Here is a 22518-nt window from a genome sequence, read left to right as displayed (position 1 = left end):
CCCGGGTTTCAAATCGAACATTTGGTTTTACACTACGTAAATACATACTACTAGCAGTACACATAAGTGTTATGAGAAAGGGGCTGTCCAAATACCATGTGGACATTTTAGGGGGTGGAGGCTGTTAGCAAATGTTCGTACATACAAATTAAAAAAATTGTTATTGATTCTCTACGCTGGTGGAGGGGGGGTGTCTAGAACAACTCAAAAACTTCCACGTGGAATGTGAATAGCTTCAAAGTCAAAATGCTATTTTGATGGTTTAATTTTATTAAAGTCTTAAACATTCCAACCACAACGACGTCAACCAATAGGCATCTGTGCCCTGTCGCACCCTGCACACCATTCGCAATGTCATCTCTTCACAATCCATTAGGTTCGTACGCAGGCCGTCACAACATAACGTACGAAATACACACTTTGACTTGTCAAATCTGCCGTAATTAAAACGGACATCAGTTGCCATTTTCTTCTCACATGACTAATTTTTTTTCCTCAAAAGTTGATTGCACTGCAAAGCAAAGAAATAAACATTAGGCATGCCTCAGTGAAAATATTGTAAATTTTCTCCCACCCACCACTCGTCTCTGAACATTCGTACATCTGTGGTAGATTTCGATCGTCAGCCAAAAAGTCACAAGACTTTTTACCATCATCATACGAGATTTGCGTAATGCCGCGCGCGCCGCCTCGTAGATAGGAAACGAGAACATCCTCACACTCGGCCTCGACCCGATGATCCCGAGCCGAAGAGAGCTCCCAGACGCCCCCGGTAAATGTAATCGAGCGGTAGTTTAATCACTATTTAGCACGTTTTTTTTTCTTCTCTTTCTTTTGTTTGTTTGAGGAAAATATCTTATGGATTTCCCCATAAATGTGACGATCGGAATATCACATGCTTTCTTTGTATACATAATGGGCATTCAAATAGGAATGCAACAATGATTAGCACCAACTGCAACGTGTCGTGAGATATCGCAGTTGCCAGGATTTGAACTATTGAACAATGTTTTCATTAACTGAATCAGATTCGACACGTAATCGACTCGTAGATCGCTAATTATAAAGCGACTACTCTATTTTCAGCGATCTGTGAAATACTGCTAACCGTAGACGGTGATGACGTGAATCTAGTTGGCTACGAGAAACAAGATAAACCAATTCATTCATTCAATTATGGCTACTCCGATTTTACTACTGAAATAGTTGCATGTGCAAGGATACTGTGCTAATGAACGGAACTAATGAATGAGTTTCTGACGGGTGTGTGGTGGGTTGGCGTAAATCTACCGTGGTGACCATTCCCTCTGCGACAACTATTACAATACGTAAATAAATATCAGCAACAACTAGACCGTTGACACCGACCCAAAATATCATGTGCAAAAACTGATCACCAGAGGATAACGTGATGTGAAATTCAACGCATCTACATTTATCCAATTAGCACATATGTTTCACCTTCTGTCAGCTTTTGACGGTCTCAGCGGCAGCTATGTTTACGTCTTTTTTATTTGAGTGAAAAAAACACGGTTCCGCTTTCCGAAATCTCGCCCATGACGATTTTCCGTGTCACGAGCTTCAAGTTGTTGCGATAATGTTTTTGTTTTCTTTCTCAATCGCTTTGCACAAACCGGCGCGCGTTGATGTGATGGGGTGGTGGGGGTGTAGTGGGGGGACACGGAACATACACAAACAGGTTGCCTCTTATGCTCTACACTATTTTGCGCTCACTGCTGTGTAGGAATGTATTGGCGCAGCAGATTAATTTCGTGTGGATGGAAAGCTCCTAGGATGAAGGACGAATTTCACTCTGTGTTACCCGTGCTCCTTTACGGCTACTAGTGCCAGTGGTGCTTGAAGTTTAAGAAAAAAAATGTGGTCGATTAAATCTGTTTGACGTAGGTACGAACAAATTAATCAGGTTGTAATAAAAATAACCGTTTCTGCGTGGAAGTTTCGCAGCTAGTGGAACTGCTTATCTCAATTTTTATGATTTCCCCGATAAACCTGTTTAATCTGCAACAAATTAATCAGATTAATAGCACTATACTATATATTTTAAGAGGAGTTAACTGAAAATTCAATTTGATTTAACGTTATCATTCTTTATTCGAAAGTAATGAAAAAGTCTCAAAAGAGCGATCCACCCCTGCCGTAAAGGCTCAAAATCCAGACACTTAGTCCATAAATTCGGACACTTTTAAAAGTTGATTATCACTGCCTACTATGCTCAAAATAGCACGTAAATTGTATCTTAGTCTGTTCGTATCGTTCAGAATCATTTCACATAGTTATTATGTTTATTTATTTATTTATTTATATATTCATCTGACTGTTGTCTACATGAGATATCTTAAAAAGTATACCATTCAAGCATTTCTAATTCGAGTCAAAAAGCGAGCAGAAGGTTCCGAAAATTCAAACAATGCTTCAACAGCCGTGAACGTATGTGTCATAGTTCTTAATGGTTCGTTATAACCGAATGCTGTTCGATGGTATCGTGGTTGGAGTAGGGTACCACTTCGTAATGTTCTCGGCGGCACTCGGATATCTTACATCGAAAGAAGACTCACGCAGTCAACATCTCCATTCAATAACTTGACAACAAATGCTGCCTATTGATTCTTCCGCCGACGTTTCAGGATTTCCAAACTCAGCAAATTTCAGCAATCAGAATACGGCGGGAGAGGTTGTGGATCACGCCACGGTTGGTTACGCAATGCCGTTCTGATAAAATTTCCCTGAACACTTTCGATCCTCAAGTTTCAAGTCAACTGATGAGGAAACCAGACCAAGGAGGCGTTTTCCAGGATAGGTCGAACAAGCAGTGTGGGTCAGAGAAGTTTTTCGATATTTTCGACACGAATCCTAACTGACGGTTAGCCTTGGTGACCGCAGCAGTACGGTGGAAGTCAAACGGTAATTTATGATCTAGTAGAACGCCTAGATCGCTGAGCTGGTCAGTTCTTTGCAGTATTGCACCGTTGATGGCATAATCATAAATAATCGGCTGCTTGATGCTGTAAAACGACATTACCATGCATTTCGGTATAATCACGTCGTTGAAAAATAAAGGAAACGACAACGGGCCAAGATTGCTACCCTGTGGTACGGCCGACTAGTTCGTAAAATACGAGGAAGTACTGGAATCAAAGACCTGCAAGTCAGGTACGAGCAAAACCACGATGTTAACCGATCTGATGTGCCGAGTTTGGATTGCTTAGCCAACAGAATATCCTGGTTGATCGTATCAAACGCTGCTTTTAAGTCTGTATAGATGACGTCTACTTGCACCCCATTCTCCAGTTGTTCGAAACAGGTCGTGGTAACATCCAAAAGATTTGTTGTAACCGAACGTCCAGGCATGAAGCCATGGTGGTTGCAGGAGATGTAACATTTGTTACGTTCAAGAATTACCCTACCCACAATTATCTCAAGTTGACTATCTACAAGGCGCTGATTAGACCGGTGGTCCTCTACGACCACGAGACCTGGACTAAGCTCGAACATACAATTTGTAAAGCGAAGAGTTAAGCTTACGGTACTCGTTACATGTCATAGCTACGTTTATTAGCCAGAGAACGATATCGCCGTAATCTACGTTGCGAAGCATTTCGTTTGCGTTTTAATTTTCGTAGCGATGCAGTTCTCCGGGCAGGATAAACAGCAGGTCGACTAACTAATCAATTAGCATAACGTTACTAAGTAGACGAAATATAAAAAAATCCGGGATTCGGTGCATTGCGGTACCTACCTTCAGTACCGGCCAATACAATACCGTATTATTATTTTTCCACTAAAAAAGTTTATGAAATCTCGGTTGATGGATGATCAAAACAAATACCTATAATAAGATTTAGGGACGGTGAGCCAGTAGTGGAGATACATACCATTTTTATACGTCAATCTATAGCTTTCAATCATGAGATGAAATGGTTGTATCGACTGCTAGTTAACGCTTATCGCTTTACATGCCTTATGCAGATCAATCGGGATCGCTCGCTTGCTACACGAAGAAAAAATACTATCCAAAATTTGAGTTCTTTTGACGTAGGACTACGTCTTTCTTTACTATACTGGGGGTCACATTGGGAAATCGAAAATTAGGCATGTAACGAAAACAGGGGGTGTTTTTAAACGCATATTTCTCCAAAGCATTAATATGAAATATGTCATGCAATATGCCATTCGACGGAGACTTTATCCAGAATTTTGTTGACATATAATACAAATAGTAAAAAAAGTTAAACAGCTAAGAAATTTAACGAAAATTGGAAGCATCTTTATTTCCAATTCATTTTCTTAGACCACAAGGTGATTTTCCTAACAGAGACATCACATGGTTGGTACCAACGGAAATAAGCCGAATCCGCATTCCCTTTCGAACTTCATTTATTTCAATTAACTATGCTTTTTAACATTGATCTTACATTGCAATTGATTTGCCTAATAGGCTAGCCGTTCCAAAGCATAATTATTCTTCATGTAGGAGGGATTTACAATGCTAATCTAAAATCATAAATAGAGGTACCGTCTGATAATTTCAGTGCTTGGCACTGAAATCGTCGGTTTCATCGTGTTACAAGTCGAAACTTTCCATTTTTGATGGAAAATGACGGAAAATAGTGGGAAGTTTCATCCCACAAAAACCCATTTTGAAATTACTGAACAAATCGAAAGCTATAGGTAGATATGCCTTAGCTACTTTTTAACCAAGCATCAAAGGCACACGTTGAATTGTACCTACATATATACAAATATGCCATTTAGTTGACCTTTAGCATGTTTTTGTTTTGTTTTAGGGCCACCATTTAAAAAATTATAGAGCTAAAATTACAGATTTTTGAACAATTAAAAGAATTAAATCCAAAAAAATCACCGACCAATCGTGGTCCTACGTCATGTTTCTTTTAACTTAATTTTGAGTTAAACCTCTCACTTGCACTCGTTATTGTTGTCAAAAAAGAAACGAGAGCTATTTTTGAGTAAATTACGCATTCCCAAACTTTACGTGAATTAAACTTAATTTTGGGTAGGATATACTTAAGAGTAAGTATTTTTTTTTTTGCTGGTTTTAAATGGATACTACTATATGCGATTTACTCAAATTTGGGTTATGGGGCTGAACCCGGGAATTGAGGGAAAAGTACTTCATTTTGAGTAGTTTTTCATCTCTGTGTAGATCATCCCATGTAACCATCAAGCCTACTGAAGCAAAAAAAGCAAAAAAAATGTTGATATAGGGCTAATATAAACATTTAAAGCCGTATATCAGCCTTATTTGCAAAAAGGACCTTATCGGGCTATTAACGAGCTTGGTGGCTACTTGGGTTATTCTGTCTAACAAAGTAGCAACCGTTTCGAAAGCCATAGAAACTTTCACCTTTATTGACGTATACCAGCCTGCTTTAGACGTCCTGATGAATTTCCCAGCACCGATCGTTTTTGAAGATCGTTCCGAAGATAATCGTACCTACAGCTGAGTATGCTGAGATTAGTGCTACCAGTGGCGTCGCCCTAACCTCAATCCACCTGTTCAGCAACTCTCAAAACGTAAACAAATAAAAATATATTGCTTTAAATTGGTACAAATCAGTGCAACTAGAATACCTTTAGCATTTTGAGAGTGTTACAATCAAAATTTGGTCGACTTAAACTTGACGCATTTCTTTTAATCGAATATTTTAAAATCCTGAACGCTTCTTCTTTCGTAGGTGTGTGCGTGCAGAATGATGCCTCTATTTTGATTTTGACATTTTTGCTCTTCAGTTATCAAAATGGCGTCCAAGCAAGAGGAGCAACGCATCAAAATGATGCACGCGCATCCCAAAAATCCGAACTACTCGCACGCCGAGTTAGCGAAATCGTTGAAAGTGGTCAATTCTTGGGCAGGAGTTTTATACGGCAACCGGAAGTGGAAAGATGGCAGACATTTTCATTGCAACCGGTACCGTCAACCAGGAAATTTACGTGACCGAGTGCCTGGAAAAACTCTGCTGCCTTTCCTGAAGCAACACGATTGTTCCGTGTTGTTTTGGCCGGATTTGACATTCTGCCATTACGGAAAAAGGTCATGGAGTGGTATGCCGCCAACAACGTGCAGGTGGTGCCAAAGGCACCTCCCAGCGAAGAAAAAGAGGTTACCGACAATAGTCGAAGTTTGAAGCATTGTAACAACGTTTTCAAACAGTTTTGGCAATTCTGTGGATTGGAATTCATGGAGCAAACAAACACGTCATATGTGTGCGTGGCGCTGAGAAAGTGCTAATAGAAACGCGGACGTTGCTTAGATTGATGAGAATACGTAAATTCCCCACGTATGTACGTACATGTCCCTAGCACGGTCTAATAAGCAGCCATCAATTATGATTTTAATCATATCTCAACAAATAATTGACCTACAGATAAAATTCCATTGTCAACATAGGCTCTTATCATCAGCCTATCATTTCGTTAACAATTGACACTATCAGTGTTCGGAAAACCATTCTTAAATATCATTCATTGAGCCTTCTTGCGTGAATAAACTCGCGTGCGAATCCGGCAATCAAAATTTACGCTCACATGAAAACATTTCAGGAAAATGGATTGAATATCGGCCTACTGTCCCATCATGAGATTACTGGTTGTATTTTACAACTATCTCTGGGTCACTGTTATACACAACAGAATTCTTTTCATTTTACTGTTATTGGTACAGTTGAAATCCGGAATATCCCACTAGGGATTAGCGATTTTACTATCGGTCTGTACGTTAAACATAGTGTCGGAAGTACTGCGCTGTATAGCGCACCATTGTGTGATTACATCGTACTACTTCCGACACTATGTTTATTGTACAGAACGCGAGTAAACTTATTTGTCGCTTGTGGCACAGACAAACAGACGTAACACTTCATTGTGTATATTCGTTCATGCATTTAACGGTTGATTTGAATATTATCAGTTCCGCGAACTACTCGCCACAGCGCTGGCATCGGATCACTTTGACGTTTCTATACATTCTATAGAACTTTTATGCAATATTGTTTGCGAGCTAGCGAGCAAGCTTGTTTTCCGCGAGAAGCCCGAGAGATGTCGTTACTGAGGTCTATGTTTTCAGATACTAAGTTTTCAAGAAAAACTTTTTCAAAGAGTTACGTCTGTTTGTCTGTGCTTGTGGGTTAGTCCAGTTTTCAACTGTACCGATATCGGCGATAATATTTGTTTCACTTAGCAAATTGAAATTTTCTCGACTTCCCTGGACATAGAGTATCATTAAGCTTGCCACACATTGGTTGGCATAGAAAGCTCTAAATTAATAACTGTGGAAGTGCATCTAGAACACTAAGTTGAGAACAATAGGATACAAAAAATATCTACGCAATAGTATACAAATATATTACAATTCATATCAAATTCCCGGTTGTTTTAACGTAACACTACGTCTTTAAATTCTATACTGGGGGGTCACATTAAAAAAAATTAGACATGTAACGAAAAATCCCAAACACGGATGCAACGATAGAGCGCAAATCGAACAAACGACACATTGTGCATGCATGAGCGAGCTCAATGCTCGGTTGATCGCTCATCATTTCACCAATGAAAGGAAGGGAGAAAAACAGCGATAATAAACTGTTTGCCAAATCGTTTTCTTTGTCAACAAACCAATCCCACCAAGGTGGTCATACTTAAAACAGGCCTGATAGGACTAGGAACTGTAATTAATAATAATTGAAATTTCAAAGGAACTAAAGTTGAAAAGACGCATCTGTGTCACTTGATAAGTTATACATGTAAACCACGCAAATTCAAGAAATATAGATCAATTAAAGTCAAGTTTTCTTCGTCATTTGCTTTCGAGCAACGGATGGATAAGCGTCAGACACGACGTATGAGTGGAACAGCACGCATCGCACCAATACGAAGACGCATCGCGACCAGTGGCGTCCCGTAACCTCACTTTTTACCTGTGCACCAACTTTCAAAACCAGATTTAATGTCGTATTCATACTCGAATCGGTTGAAAAATACACTAAATCTTCTAGTTTACTCGATATCTATCCATTGCAAGCAATATTTTGATAATTGTTTATGTTTTGAGAGTTGTTGCACAGGTAGATTGAGGTTAAGGAAACGCCACTGATCGCGACGAAAGCACCCACATCGACCGGTCCTACGTCAAGCTTCCGTTCGTGCCTCTAGGCACAGACCCTTCTACTTTTTGATTCCCATACAATTCTCGGCTCTCCTGGTTTCCCCGGTTCGATGGCCATCTTGGAGTTTGTACCTATTGCTTACTCCACGCCGAAGCTACTGTGGTCCAATGGTCACCTATGTCAACTAAAACGGTATAGAGTCACAGCGCTACGAAGAGGCTGCACAAAACGTTCTTAGATTACGAAAAAGGAGTTCATCCGTACTAGTAATGACTATAGGAAATACAACAGATTTCTATGACGATATGTATTCCATACGCAGTCATCTCTTCACAGAAATTTGAAGCGTTCCAGATGATTTGTCAACTCAAAAAACAACCAAAAAAATCCACCTCTTCGCTCAACATTTCATTAGTTCGTCCAACGAAACCTCGGTTTCACCAAGTTACGATTATTACAAGTGATTCTCCAAGAGATGCATTCGAGCTCTATTCATTTCACATCAGTGAACATACCGTCAATCTAGCTCTTCAAAGGTTAAAACTATCGTTCATTGCCGGCCCGGATGACATTCCTGCGTTTGGTTTGAAGTTGTGTTCCGAAGCATGGCACACTCCCTTGGCGAAGCTAGTTAACAACAACAACAACAACTCAAGGGTTAGTTGGAAATGCAATCTAACATGAAGCTTCATGCGGCGGATACACTTGTATGACAAACTATGAGCATGAGCATTATTTGTATAGTAAATTATGAGCACATCCATGGTCACACTTGTATAGTTTGTGTATAGTAGTTGTATAGTGTTCATAATTATTATACAAATAATGCTCATGCTCATAGGAGGTCATACAAGTGTATCCGCGGCATTAGTGTGTTAATTTAATAGCTAGAGAAAGTTCTGAAGAGTGTAGGTAGATAGTTCTAGAGTACGGCAGTATGAAAATTGAATAGAAGTTGAAAATGAGCGAAGGACCATTAATGTGACAGTACTAGTCAAACGCACACTTCTCTACCTAACTCATACGTATGGAAGAGGAGACTTGAAGTATTTCTTCAAGTCTACAGTCAAAAAGTGCGCGTTTGACTTGCTCATATACTGTCTGCCTGTAGATTTGAAGAAATACTTCAAGTCTCCTCATCCATGGTTTGACTAGTACTGTCGCATTAATGGCCCTTCGCTGATTTTCAACTTCTATTGCTTGTTAACAGCATCACAACGCACTTTCGCACTTGGTGTTCTGACAGGTAATCTGTCATTGCAGGTGAGCAAATTTGCTGTGGCGTGGAAATTTTTACAAGAATTTCCAGAATTGCAGAAGCATCACATCATTATGTTACTGCTCCGAAGCATCTGAGATCATCATTAATGAGGCACTCTTCAGCTCTTGTAAAAACTACATTTCCTCAGTTCATCATAGATTCTACCCAAAACGGTCAGTTACCAACCAAAGTTCTGGCGGACAAGTCGATGGTGTTTACGCTGATGTCAAAGCTGCATTTGATCGAACGGACCACTGCATTCTTTTAAGAAAACTTGAGAAACTCGGAGTCTTTGGATCCATGAACGTTTCCGCAATTCCCCAAGGGAGTAATCTATTTTTAGTCAGAGAAGCGGAGCTTCATTAGGAAGCTTCTTTTAGAATCTTCTTAAGAAGTACCTGTAGAAGCTTATTTGGAAGTTTCTTTTAGAAACTTCTTTTAGAAGCTTCTTTTAGAATCTTATTTAGATGCGGCTAACTTGCCTTCTTACGTGGATCGCATACGTCGTCTACGTAGAAAGAAGCAACCCGTAAGCTGTTTTTGTTGCTAGAATCATTACCAGCGCAAGGTTAGGTTTTCTTTATTAAGGAGGTTTTCAGCCTTCGGCTGGTTCGCCTCCAGCCATTAGCAGCGCAATTGGTTCCCCTGAATTACATCGTCCGCTCTTCTTCTACGCACCTGAGAGAGTGATAAGGCAACGAAACTAAACAATCGAAATGGTTGAATGAGCCTATCCGTGCCGTCACTAATGTTCAGAGGATAGTTCAAAAAAAATTGTCGAATTTCAAGGTAGTTTTTTCAAGGCGATTCCTAAAAACATTATCTTCCATTCATTCTATTCTTCAATTCTTAGGGAATTTCAAGTATGTTGAGGATATTTGTAAGGGATATTCCAAGTGAATTTCAAAGAGAATCATGAAGAGTCATTTACGCACATTTTGGCGAGATTTTTTGAGAACATGAAGTTAATTGTGGTTTGAATTCCAAGACCTTCCTGGAGGTAATTCCTAAAGTTTTATGGCGAGAATTTCGAGAATGTTAAAGAAAAACTAACTTTACCTACCTGATGGTAGTGTTTTTGTATGTGGGCAAGCTAATAGTTTCGAAAACCTGACGTTTGAATCATTGTTTATAAAATCAGATACGTCCTTTAAAAAAATCAGCCTTGATATGGTCTGCATTTGATGCTTACATGCTTACGAAAGCAATTTCTAAGACCCCCTCCCTTATCAGTTATGTGCACGAGAAAATGCGAAATATAGTGAAACAAACTGTATGAGCAAAGGAATTTGAGATAGTTCTGACCATCTCATTTATGCTTCTTGCAGATTAACGTCACAGCCAGTTCAAATTAGATATTAAATGATCATAAGCCATATACTATGAAAATTCACCCTTCCCGACGAGCAACGTTCGGAACCAACCAAATACAAACTCACGGCAACAGCATCATTCGGTCTCTCTGTTTTCGTTTTCGAATGCTCTCGCCTGGGTGGCTAAAAATACTAGAATAAAAAGAACACAGAAAGATACGGGAGATCACACCGGGACAGGGCTAACTAGGCGAAGGTAGTAGGAAGGACGCGGAGAAAACAACCCAAGCACGTGATTTTTGCGCGCTCTTCGAAGAAAACAGTCACCACCAGCTTGGATGAATATATAGGTATAGCCCCGAGAGGTAATCCTATAATTCGCACATCTCGCGGACAGGGTTACCAGATCATTCTTGTTGAGGAACTGTTTTTAACGATTCGATTATTTCAGAAGCGGAATGGAACGCGATTTGTTTCTTCAGTTGGTCACCCTAAGCTCGGATACACTGAAAGGCGGATGTTTAGCTTTTCAGTTTGAACACCGAAAAAACTTTGGAGAAAGCCCCATCCATGGTTTATATAGAGATGTATACTGTTGATCACACTAGCTAATCGACACGATCATTGAACTAACCTAGGAAAAGTAATAGAGGGCAATCAACTTACCCCAAGTTAGATTTCTGCGTTGATTGACTAGTGCTGCGCTTTTTGTTGGTTGAGAACAGCTTATTAAATAATGCCATTATATTTATAATCAACTGATCGTCTTCTGCACCGTTTTCTCAATGTAATTTTTTCACACTGTGGACATACTGAGCTGCTGTTTTTTCCTTTAGATATGTGCCTTCGGGTTAACCATATACTGCATCCAAAACAAACTCACTCAAAATCATTGATTTGAACAAATTCACATTATTTGATGTCTGTACGATGTCGTAGATGGTACGCGTTACAACACACACTTCTGCTCACATTGTATAATATAGTAACACTTTACTCTTAATAATAATTCACTTGTCTGACTCTTGTTTACACCATTTCTTTGTTTTCTTCTTCCAGTTAAACACGGTCGTCTTAAACAATCTGTGAACTGAAATTGTTTTATAACAACACCTTTAAGAACTTTGCTAACTCCCCAACACCTATAGCCGTAAGAAAGCTTCTTGGGATTCGATCTAACATTCACACGAAATATGCCACGCGAACGCCGCCACTAGATAAGTACGTACACACCCAATGCTTCTTCTATCCCGAATACAAATGACTCGCAGATTGATCTGCTCGTCCGTGTTACTGCTACTACCTACTGCTGCTACCATACGTTACGATTACTCCATTACTCTACACTACAATCCCGAGCGAAGAGGATTGTTCTGGTGAATTAAAGTGACTTACGCGCGCGAAACACGAAGACGATACTAATATGGGTTCGCGATTCTTTCGCGAAACAGCAGCAGGTTCAATGAGAAATGAGAGAATTCTCTGAAACATCCCCAGCTAGCGCAAGCGCCTAAGCAGCTCGTGGCGGTTTTATTTGTACCGTGGTAGAGTACGATATCGTCTGGCTTGTCGACAGGCTTGAAAGCAATCTGTAATTGGGAAACTGATTACACATGATGGGAAAACAATGCACTAATAGGCTTCCCGCCTGAGCCTAAGTGAGAACCAAACATTCAGGCCTATTCTGCGAGTCGTGTGACTCTCTGTCACTAGTGAGATGATAAAAGTCACGTCGTCTGAAGTGGCTCTCTATAGTATGATGTGTTCGGAGAGTCACCTCACACGACGTGACTTTTGACTCGCAGAATAGGCTTGAATGTTTTATCAGTTCGGATTCCTGGGTCACGTGCTTAGTGGGCGAAGGTGCATTTACAATAGGCGGACATACAATCACTACAAACGGTTTATTGCCTTCAAGTAGGGGCAGTTGTTTCGGAGCGAAACACTTAAATTAAGAGGTACTCATATACGCTATCGTCAATGGGGACATCCACAAATTATGTAAGGGTTTTTGAGAGATTATTATACCCTCCCTAGCAGCGCCGATGGTGTAGTGGTAAGCGTGATTACCTCCCACCCCAGCAGGCCTGGGTTCAATCCCAGTCGGCGCCGACGGGATGTTCTGAACAATAACATCTCTGATCACACTTTCCTACGAAAGGGAAGTAAAGCCGTTAGTCCCCGGTTCATGAGTTGATGGGTCGATAGATAGTCTCCAGGTGTGGGAGCTGCCTCCCTGGCGTCGGTTGCATTGGTGCTCAGCACGGAAAACAAGATCGATGGAAACCAAATCAAGGAAAAAATACTCTCCCTACCCCCTTGCAAGACACTGTAAGATATTGAGTGTCAGTAGTGCACACTATGGGCTAGAAATTAAAATTTCGCGACACAATCAGAAAAGTTTGTTTCAACCAAATGGCATTTTTATACTACTCAATCAATCTTGATAGGATACCGAAATCAATTCTGGGGTCATTTTAAATTTAACGATGCTAGAGAACTGCATTTTTTAATATTTTTGAAGGTCACAAACTGATCCAATAGTTTTCCGATGGAAAACTTTTGTTTACCAGTTTTGTAAATAGTGAATATTCTTTGTTTTGCAAAATTTGTAATTATTATTCTCTTGTAAAAATTACTATTATTTTACATATTTGGCAATTATCCACGGCCCATAAACATTTTTAAAATTTTGTATGGACAATTGTCAACGTAGGTTGGTGGGGAGGGGCTCAAGAATCCCAAAAATCTGTCTACGTAGTTAATGTACAGTTAATGTGGGTGAAATGCTACTCATCAGTGGGTATTTTAAAGTTAGCGTGTGCTGTGCATTTGTGAGTTTGATCCGTTCCGTTCGGTTCGAGTGGTAAACATAAACACTGAAATGACAGAATACACTTATAACTGATTTTCAATACTTTAATGCATAAAAATACACTTTTATTTTACTAATACACAGAAAATTAGATATATTCAAAAAGTGCAAAATAATACATTATTACGCAAAATACACGTTTATTCGATAAAAATACTTCAATTAGTTCATCAATACGTTGACCTGAATCGAAAATACACAAGTGAATCGCCCCTCGCACGTGATGGCGATAACACAAATAAATGCACACAATTAGTTTGAATCATCTTAGTGTAAAATAAACGTACAATGATTTTTATTTTAAACATTGATGTCACATGATTTTTAACATAAAATACGTTTGAATTTTGTTTTTATTTAACGTCGGTCTCTTTTCCGCAATTTAGTGCCAATCACCGACGGACATTGATTGGCATCCATTGATGGCACTCGAATGTGCAGGAAGGCAGCTTCCACACCTGCGTAGGATATCGCACCCATTCAACACATATAGGCCGGGACCAACGGCTTTAGCGATATGTATACTAGGATGGTTCAAAATATCGAATTTGCTCCAACAAACTCAATCTACTTCAAATCAGATCCTGATAATTTTCTCAAAATTTCTGAAAATTTGAGCTACTGCACTTTGAAGTTTCCGGAGTGATTTGAGATTTGGGCGTAATTGCTTTTGTAAACAAAGACGTCAATTGCCGATTTCTCTTGAATTAAAGTTCAATTTCATAAACAAACTATACCAAATGATAGAGGAATCATTCCTCTACCTCATAGCGTTATTAGTTTTCGAGATTAAGCTATTATTCGCGAGACATCGGTGATTGACGTATTTGTTTACAAATGCAATTACGCCCAAATCCTCCAAGGGCAAACCAGATGAATCATCGTTGAATAAACTCTACTCTTTGTACACTGTTTTGGTAATTGGGATTCCATACAGGGCAGCAGTATTCTAACACCGACCGGACAAGGGAGCAGTAAAGCGACTTCAAACAGTAGATGTCCGTGAAACTTTTAGCTATCCTGAAAACGAAGCCGAGCGTTCTGGATGCCTTGTCGATCACGTACGAGATAGGGAAGAGCGCTACTTCGTCGTAATCACCCATTTCCGTTCTATCGAGCAGAAATCATCAATAATATCAATGATTTCACCAACCCTATTAGAGCGCATTGCATGCATATTTACGCTCATTGTTCTCAAAACACCCTTTTTCTCCGTTTATCCGTAGGACGAAGAAAATCTAATGGCGTTTCAATGTGTTTGGACGGAATTGAAACGCGTAGGACGAATTTAGAAGCAAGAAGCAGTGTTATATTTTTAATAATATCTCAAAATTGTTTGACTCTTTATCAAATCCAACGGTACGTATGTGAAGGTGGATAAATTTAGAAGTTATCTTTGGTGAAAACATTCCATGTTTTGTTCAAACGCTTTCCAAAAAGCGTGGTAAAGTGCGGGATGTCCTTAGTAGGACGGAAATTAGATCAAAAACCCTATGCTGGCTGTATGTGAGTTGACAATCTAAGATGACTCCCAGATCCTTAATGTAATTCACACGATGTAGTCAACGGCTTCTAGGATATAACTGAATGTAATTGGATGTTTTTTTCCGTGAGAACGTAATTACTGAACATTTTGTTGGATTTATAACCATGCGGTTCAGTTGGCACCAAATTGACGTCGTTGAAATACACAAGAAATATCAACGGGCCAAGGTGGCTACCTTGCGGAATACCCGAAGTGGCAGGAAACTAAGGAGATCGGCAGTCGATTGCAACTTCCAACTGACGATCAGATAGATAGGATGCGAACCATCGTAGAAGACTGCCGTTTATACCGAGCCTATCCTCCAGTTTGGCGATCGCTATAGGATGGTTCAACTTGTCGAAGGCGGCTGATAAGTCAGTGTAGATGACATCTGTTTGCATATGGTCTGTCATACTCTCCGTAATATACGAGGTGAGACATAGACGGTTGGAAGTAGTCGATCGCCCTGCCATGAAACCATGCTGGTCTTCGCTCAAGTGCTGCTTGAAGTGCGAGACTAATGGTTCCATAACGACCAACTCGAACAGTTTAGATATGGCACACAACGATGTGCTGCCGCGATAGTTGTCGATGTTTCTTTTGCATCCCTTCTTATGCACTGGAAGCATCTCAGCTGATTTTCAGCAGGAAAGAAACACCCCACTGGAGAGGGACATTTCGAACAGAAGGCAGAGATGAGCCACCAGGCTATCGATGTGTTGTTTGAGAAAGACGGAAGGAACTTCGTCAGGTCCAGGCTTAAATGAAGGCTTTAGTTGCGAAGCCACCCTAGTTATCATAACGAGGTCGATGTTGATAGCTGCCAAAGATTGACCAGATATTGGAACATTAATGGCTGCTAGTGAAACGTGCTCGACAGGTAGGTTCTCATCCGAGAATACACTCGCAAACTTGGTTGAGAACAGACGGCAAATGTCCTGAGGGGATGAAGCTTTTCGCCGTTCAGTACCATAGTCGATGGAAGGCCAGACTTTAGCTAAGTTGTAGCTGAAAAACATTTCCCATAAGAGCAAGTAGAAAACTTTTTCGTAGATCTCTACAGCGAAGGGCTAGAACGCTGAGAACAAAAAGTTCACTCTTCCCACAATAATTCTCATATAAACATCAAGGGACCAGTGCAGTATCAGAACCTGATTTATAATCAGGAATTTTGGATTGGATAATTGGAAAACAAATCCTAATGTATACCCTTCTTAGTAGGAAGGATAGAAATAATATATTTTAAACTGACTTAGCATAGGGATCACCCTAATTTCATTTACATCAATAGATTGGCAAAAACTTTCAATTTTTGTCTTCCTACATATGACTACATAGTAAAAATAGGTATGATTTTTTTTTGTGTTTTTTTTAACAGCCACTTTAATACATTTTAGGTCGTTCGTGACTTGTTGGGGATGAGAAGTACTGCCTGCCTGAATGAAATCTTGACTCCTATTCCCCATATTTTCAAACATAATTTGTGGATGACCCCAATGTTTCTGATGACATTGATGTTTGATGGCATTGATCATTGTTATCAAATGTTACCGCCAATTACAAGCCAGGTGTGGCGAAGACGTAATAGTTTTCGAGCCAATCAATCAAACCAGTCATTTATTGCTAGGACATCATATACCAATGCGCCCAGACTACTACGATGAATTAGTAGTCTGGGGTGACTTCACCAGACATAGATTAAAAGCAGTCTAAAATTGTACGAAGGGTAAGGTGGGGCAAGATGAGTCACGGGGCAAGATGGGTTAGTTGAAACATTTATTAACTTACTTGACTGTCTAAAGCATCACGTTAAATGCTACCCCAATTATGGTTTACTTTTCCAGGCAAGCATTGGGGATATTCAGCCTGTTGATGTTGACAATCAAAAAATAAATAAATCAAGTAGCCGTGACCCATATTGCCCCACCTTACTGTATATAAAAAATTGAACTCACTGACATCTCGAGAGAGGATCATCTAAACCATTCTCATCGTACGCACCTAGTTTTGTATATGTTAGCTCGGCAATTTTTTGCCGAGATTTGCACAGCCGAGTACTCGATTATTTAGGGTCAACCATAAACTTGCCATCTACAGAAAAGCAGCTTAATTGATTGGAAGACACCCGGAAATTAAGGTGGGTGGACGGCACTACCCACCGCGTTATTCGGAGATTCCTGTATTTTTGGTGTGCATGCTCGACAGCAAAAAAATTGGTCGTGCAAGCAGTGCCGTATACCACCACAGGGTGTAAGCTGGGGGTAATACGGACCAACAGCCTTTCCTCATAGATATTTGTGCTGCAAAGTGCTCTTGCGTAAATTTGATAGATAATCTATGGGTTAACACGCAAATACACGCAAACGCGAACGCATCATATCCATTGTGAGTGGTCGTTAAGCTCTAAAGAATGGATCAGTAACGAGGGAGGCAACACTTCTAAATCTCAATTGATGCTCAACAAATCTCACACTAGCGAATCAATCTTCGAAAAATCTTCTTTCATTTCTCGTATCTACTTGCATCGCGCATCATCTTTTTGCAGGAAATCTTCAGAATCGCCATCAATCTTCTTTCTATCTGCTCACCGTGCTCGTAGCTAACCACAGCAAAACACGATTTTTCCTGCATCGTAGATAGAGTGTGCCCCCCTCGATCAGTAATACCACAAATCTCGCGTCACTTTTCAAAAGGTCCTAAGTAACAAATGTAAACAAATCGAGTTAAGCGATACAAACTATTGCTCTTCTATCATTGTATATTATGCAAAAACACTCATCCAAATTTACTTTCATTTATTTAAGATAATCATAGGTCAAAAATTGTCCAACGTACAGTTTGAAATGATGGGTACATGATTGTTACTTCGGTCATTCGAACTGCCTAACATGATTAGTGCTCATTTTCCAAAGCCGGGGCCAATCTAAAGTTGAGTACTCTACTATGAAATCTGTGGACGGGAATCTAATATCATGTAGAACAAATCGTCCCATGTAACACTCATTGATTATGTCATTGAGAAAAATCGTCCAATGTAATATGTCCGATGTACAACTTGACTAGGAAAAACGTCCTATGTGGTTTTTTTTTATATATTGTAGCAGGAAATTCAAAGTAAAATTGTGATTTTACCGTTTCTACTGAATTTTCAACGTTACTATTCACTGACTCTTTAAAATAATATTGCAAAATGTATTGTTTCTAAACAGTTAAAAAAAATGGTGGATATGTTACATTGGTCTATTAGAAAAATAACGCGAGAAATGCATTTTTAGAATGCACTTCGTATTTATTCTTTAATATTAAAGAGGTTTTTAGGAGCAGTGAAAAAGCGCCAATAACGAAGCATGAGATTTGACCAAATTATTCGCAGTTCTACTTGTCCAACGCCCCCAGCAGGGTGAGGGGCAAAGGATGACCACAAACAGTAGTGACAAAGGGCCAACATTATTGAAACAATAAAACTCGAATTAAGCGTCATGTTTGAAAGAAGCGAAAATCTCTATTTATCAAATGTTGTACCTACAAGAAAAATGTCATATTGTTTGTTCTTTTTGCCTCTGGAAGAAATTTTAAAGCAGTAATATGCCAAACAACCGTTATGTGACGTTATTTTATGCCAAACGAAGTGATGCCAATCGGCGGTCCCGTCGTGGGGCCATTTACACTAAATTCTGTTTTTACGTGATTTTTTGTCCGTATTTGTGATCCTCCCAAGGAACCACCAAGCCCGTAACAGCCCGATAAGGGCCCTTTGTGCAATGTAAGGCTGATAAACGGCTTTGAATTTTTAAATTAGCCTCAAATCAGCGTTATATTGCGCGTTTTATATTAACGGACTTGATGGTTACTTGGGTGTGATCTCTAAAAAAATTAGTGTCCCTAGGCAAGATGAACCAACCATGACACAGGACTACAACGCCTGTCATCTGCAAACAACTCGAGTGAAGCCAAATTTCTCTGGTGCTAAGTTGAAAGCTTCTCCTTTTCCTCTATGCATAAGCTTGAACATGTCGCGCCTAAAGTCGCTATATTCATAGTCTGGCGGATGGAATTTCGATCTATCAAAAAGCGGAACCAATTCAATATATTGTAGGCCAACAATTGAAAAGGTACTATCAACTTCTATAAACAAAACTTTGATTATTCTTTCCTCGCCAATAGAACGCAAATTACCAGCATCATCGGATAGGGGAAACTTTCCTCAACCCAAAGATGGTGTTAGTTTGCGTAGGCGAGCCTTGAGTCACGAGAAAAGGTTTTCCGAAGTTTTGTTCGCAATAGCTGATGTGCTCTTTTCTGTTGTTGGTTGTGATTTGCTCGATGCGTTCTGCTATTTGACAGCTCAATTGGTTTCCGAGATTCTATCCGCCAGACTGTGAATATAGCGACTATAGTCGCGCCGCGTTACGACAAATGATGGAGTTTTCTAGATAACGTTATAGGAAAGCATCGCAAATTGTGCTCGTAAATTCGAAAACAACTAAATCATTTTTTATTTGTCTATTGCGGGAATGTAAGAATGGTGTTTGAAGGCAATACATTTGATTCCACCTTGCCGCATTTAATGTTACATGGTTGGAGCTTAAAGATGTTATGGATCACCAGCTGATGTTTTCGGCAGTTTCAAGATCTGGATCGCATTGTAGGGGGTTGAACCAAACAGCAAACAATCAAACAAAAATTTAGTGTCACTTGTTTGAAAAAAATAGAAAAAAAAATAAGAAAATTGTGGTTGGATTGAAACTGGTTTGCTCATCCTAATGTCTTGTATACTAATAACATATTACAAGGGTTTTATAACCATGATCGACAAGAAAAACGTCATATAGCCTTGTAACATTTTATAACTCAGTAGTCTGAACATAGGATGAGGACAAAATTTAAAAATGAAAAACGAGTAAACCCAGAATATATTGTCTATATCTGGAGCAATAAACTCGCTCCAGATATCGAGAAAGGTGGACAAAGGGTTAGTCAAATGTACGAAAATTGATTTCTTTCAATCACAATGTTAATGCACTTTCAGTTTGATATCATATTTATCAGTCTCACCTAACCCTCTACACAGACAACTTTTTGCTAATAGCGGTGATGGACGGTGGTGATCAAACGGCAGGCGACTCGTCAGCTGTGTTACGTATTGTGAGCTGATATACGCAAAGTCATATCACAGACAAACAGACATAACACATTGACTTTTTTTTTTTCAATATATGTAAAACATCGTTGCTAAAACACTACCGCCATCTGTTGAGTATACTGTGATGGGCAGTACGCTGAACAGATGGAGCTAGTGTGTAAACGTCAAACGCAAGGGAAATGACTCTGCGCGCCACAGGTGGCGATACTACCAACTAAAAACTATTTAAATTTACCGATAAATGCGTTTTCGGTGAACAGCTTGCGAGTGTTATGTCTGTTTGTCTGTGGTCATATGATTCAGATTTAAGTTGGCATGAAAGCAGACGTAACAATTTTATATAGATGAGGTAAGAGACGACGACGGTAGGGTGGGGATTTTTTTTTTTTCATTGCTCATTATTAACTGTTTCACGAAACAGACAATCATGGCAAAACATTCGCCAGACTTTTTTCTTGGTTTTATAAAATAATGTTTACATTAAACGTTAAGCTTAATTTATCAAATTTTATGTAAATTATATGAATGTTGACTTCAAATTATTATCTTTTATTTGATAGTTTTTATTGTAATGTGTTACATAGTCAGCACATCAAATCAGTGAGATCATTCGCCGAGCAAAACTACGAATATATTCTGTTTTGTATAACTCACGTATTTATATGTAAGCTAGTCTGATTGGCTAAGTACTTGATACTTTTGGTCGCTCGTAGAGAAACGATGAGAAGGTCAAAGTTGTTCGAGATTATTTGAAGAGTTTGATTATCGGTTTGAATGTACTTGTTCAAAGCACTATGCTGCAATATGTGATAGGGTCGATACGTACACACAAACAAGCTTTTCAGCTAGGTACCTACCAGACAAATAAAGATAGAACAATCAAAACATAAGTAAATATCTATCATAAGCAATTCCTCGGTGCCAACATGACATTAGGGCGAAACTGTTTTTGTTAACAGTGACTTTATCTGCCTATTTCTCACAAATAAAAGCTCACTGCTGCAAATTAACGAAGCCAGCTTGTAGAGGAAACATTCATCTACCTGATGGTGTCCTTACTTTGCAGGTGTAAGCTTTTATTTGCGAGAAATCGACGGATAAAGCCACTTTTTACTAATGTAATTTTGCCCTTTTGAAATGTTGGCACCATACAACTTTATTGCCATTAACAACCAAAGCGCTTCGTATTTAAAATCGTTTCACATGTTGTTCACCCAAGAAGCTTTCAGGAAGATTGATACGGTTTAGCGCAAACAAAATACGTTTAATTTTGTGAATAAGTGTCCATCAAGCGCCTCCTTATACGAGAAAACTTTTGGTGAATCTTCTGTTTTTAAATAATCCATGATAGTGTCCTATCAGTCTAAATTTGATCCACGTTCGCATTCGATCAAAATTATGGAATTTGAATGTATTCACCACTCGTGTCATTTTATGATTTCAACCGCACCAATTTTACACAACATCACCGTTCAAATAATACAATGAAAACTTCAATTTAAACTAGAAAATTTATAAATTATTCCCGAAACAAAACATACGCACCCGCGACGAACCGAACGCGGAAAACAAACGAAAAGAACAAATTAAATGACGTTTCGCAAATAATAAAACAACCCCTTCAGAATCCTCCAATGTTGCAAACGGGCGAGAGTGGAATGGCTGCGTTCTGATGTAAACATCAAATACGCTCAAATTAAAACACTCAATTTAGGGTTATGTGATCGGTTGTTCTCATACACGGAAACCGCAAAATACGCAAAAATGACTATAAAAGACTCAATTTTGACTATAAAGCAGTGCGCAAGACAGTCAGGTTCATTGAGTCATTTTGATATGAATATGAACTGCCATCTGCCTCATCATTCACTGCCTCGTGAGAGTCTGAATGATTGAGAGGTAAACGAGTAACTGACAGCCGAGCACTCAGTCAGTAGCTCAGTCAACACGTTTATTCTGCGTTGATGGTACCCAATATTTGTTTTGAATGACTGAGCGTACATTTTCTATGGAAAAATGACTCAATTACATACTGTGTGAGCGAAGGCAAGCGGTGTGCGTCGCCTGCTCGTGAGTGACTGAATGTTTTTGTTGGCTCTTTCATTGCTCCTTCCTTTACCGTTTGGTACAAACGGTCTGCACAGAGCAATGGATTGAATAGTGCAGTGCTTTCACACTCAGCCTAGGCAGTCAATAATTTTACGCAATCGGAGACGAGCCAGCCAACGGCTAAAAGTCTCCTTAATAAAGATATAAA

At 39.4% G+C, this 22518-nt stretch overlaps 1 protein-coding gene across 4 annotated transcripts in view; it reads right to left on the bottom strand.

The window, feature by feature from the left end:
- Positions 1-21810, bottom strand: part of LOC135707792 (folliculin-interacting protein 2) — a 39712-nt gene extending 17902 nt beyond the window's left edge. Inside the window, exons 1-2 of one of the 4 annotated variants that reach the window (XM_065229679.1) lie at positions 21681-21810; positions 11385-12307 (exon numbers count right to left, since the gene is read on the bottom strand). In XM_065229679.1, the coding sequence (XP_065085751.1) occupies positions 11385-11461 (77 nt within the window). In that variant the 5' untranslated portion in view covers positions 11462-12307; positions 21681-21810. Of the gene's footprint in view, positions 1-11384; positions 12380-21516; positions 21636-21680 lie in introns of those variants that run through there. The other 3 variants (XM_065229681.1, XM_065229680.1, XM_065229678.1) reach the window with 3 other exon arrangements.
- Positions 21811-22518: the final 708 nt, after the last annotated feature.

This window comes from Ochlerotatus camptorhynchus, unplaced genomic scaffold (assembly GCF_037179485.1).
Source record: "Ochlerotatus camptorhynchus isolate MF236.1 unplaced genomic scaffold, CSIRO-AGI_Acam_v1.1 ptg000319l, whole genome shotgun sequence".
Lineage (NCBI taxonomy): Eukaryota > Metazoa > Arthropoda > Insecta > Diptera > Culicidae > Ochlerotatus > Ochlerotatus camptorhynchus.
This window is presented reverse-complemented; position numbering and strand designations above follow the sequence as displayed.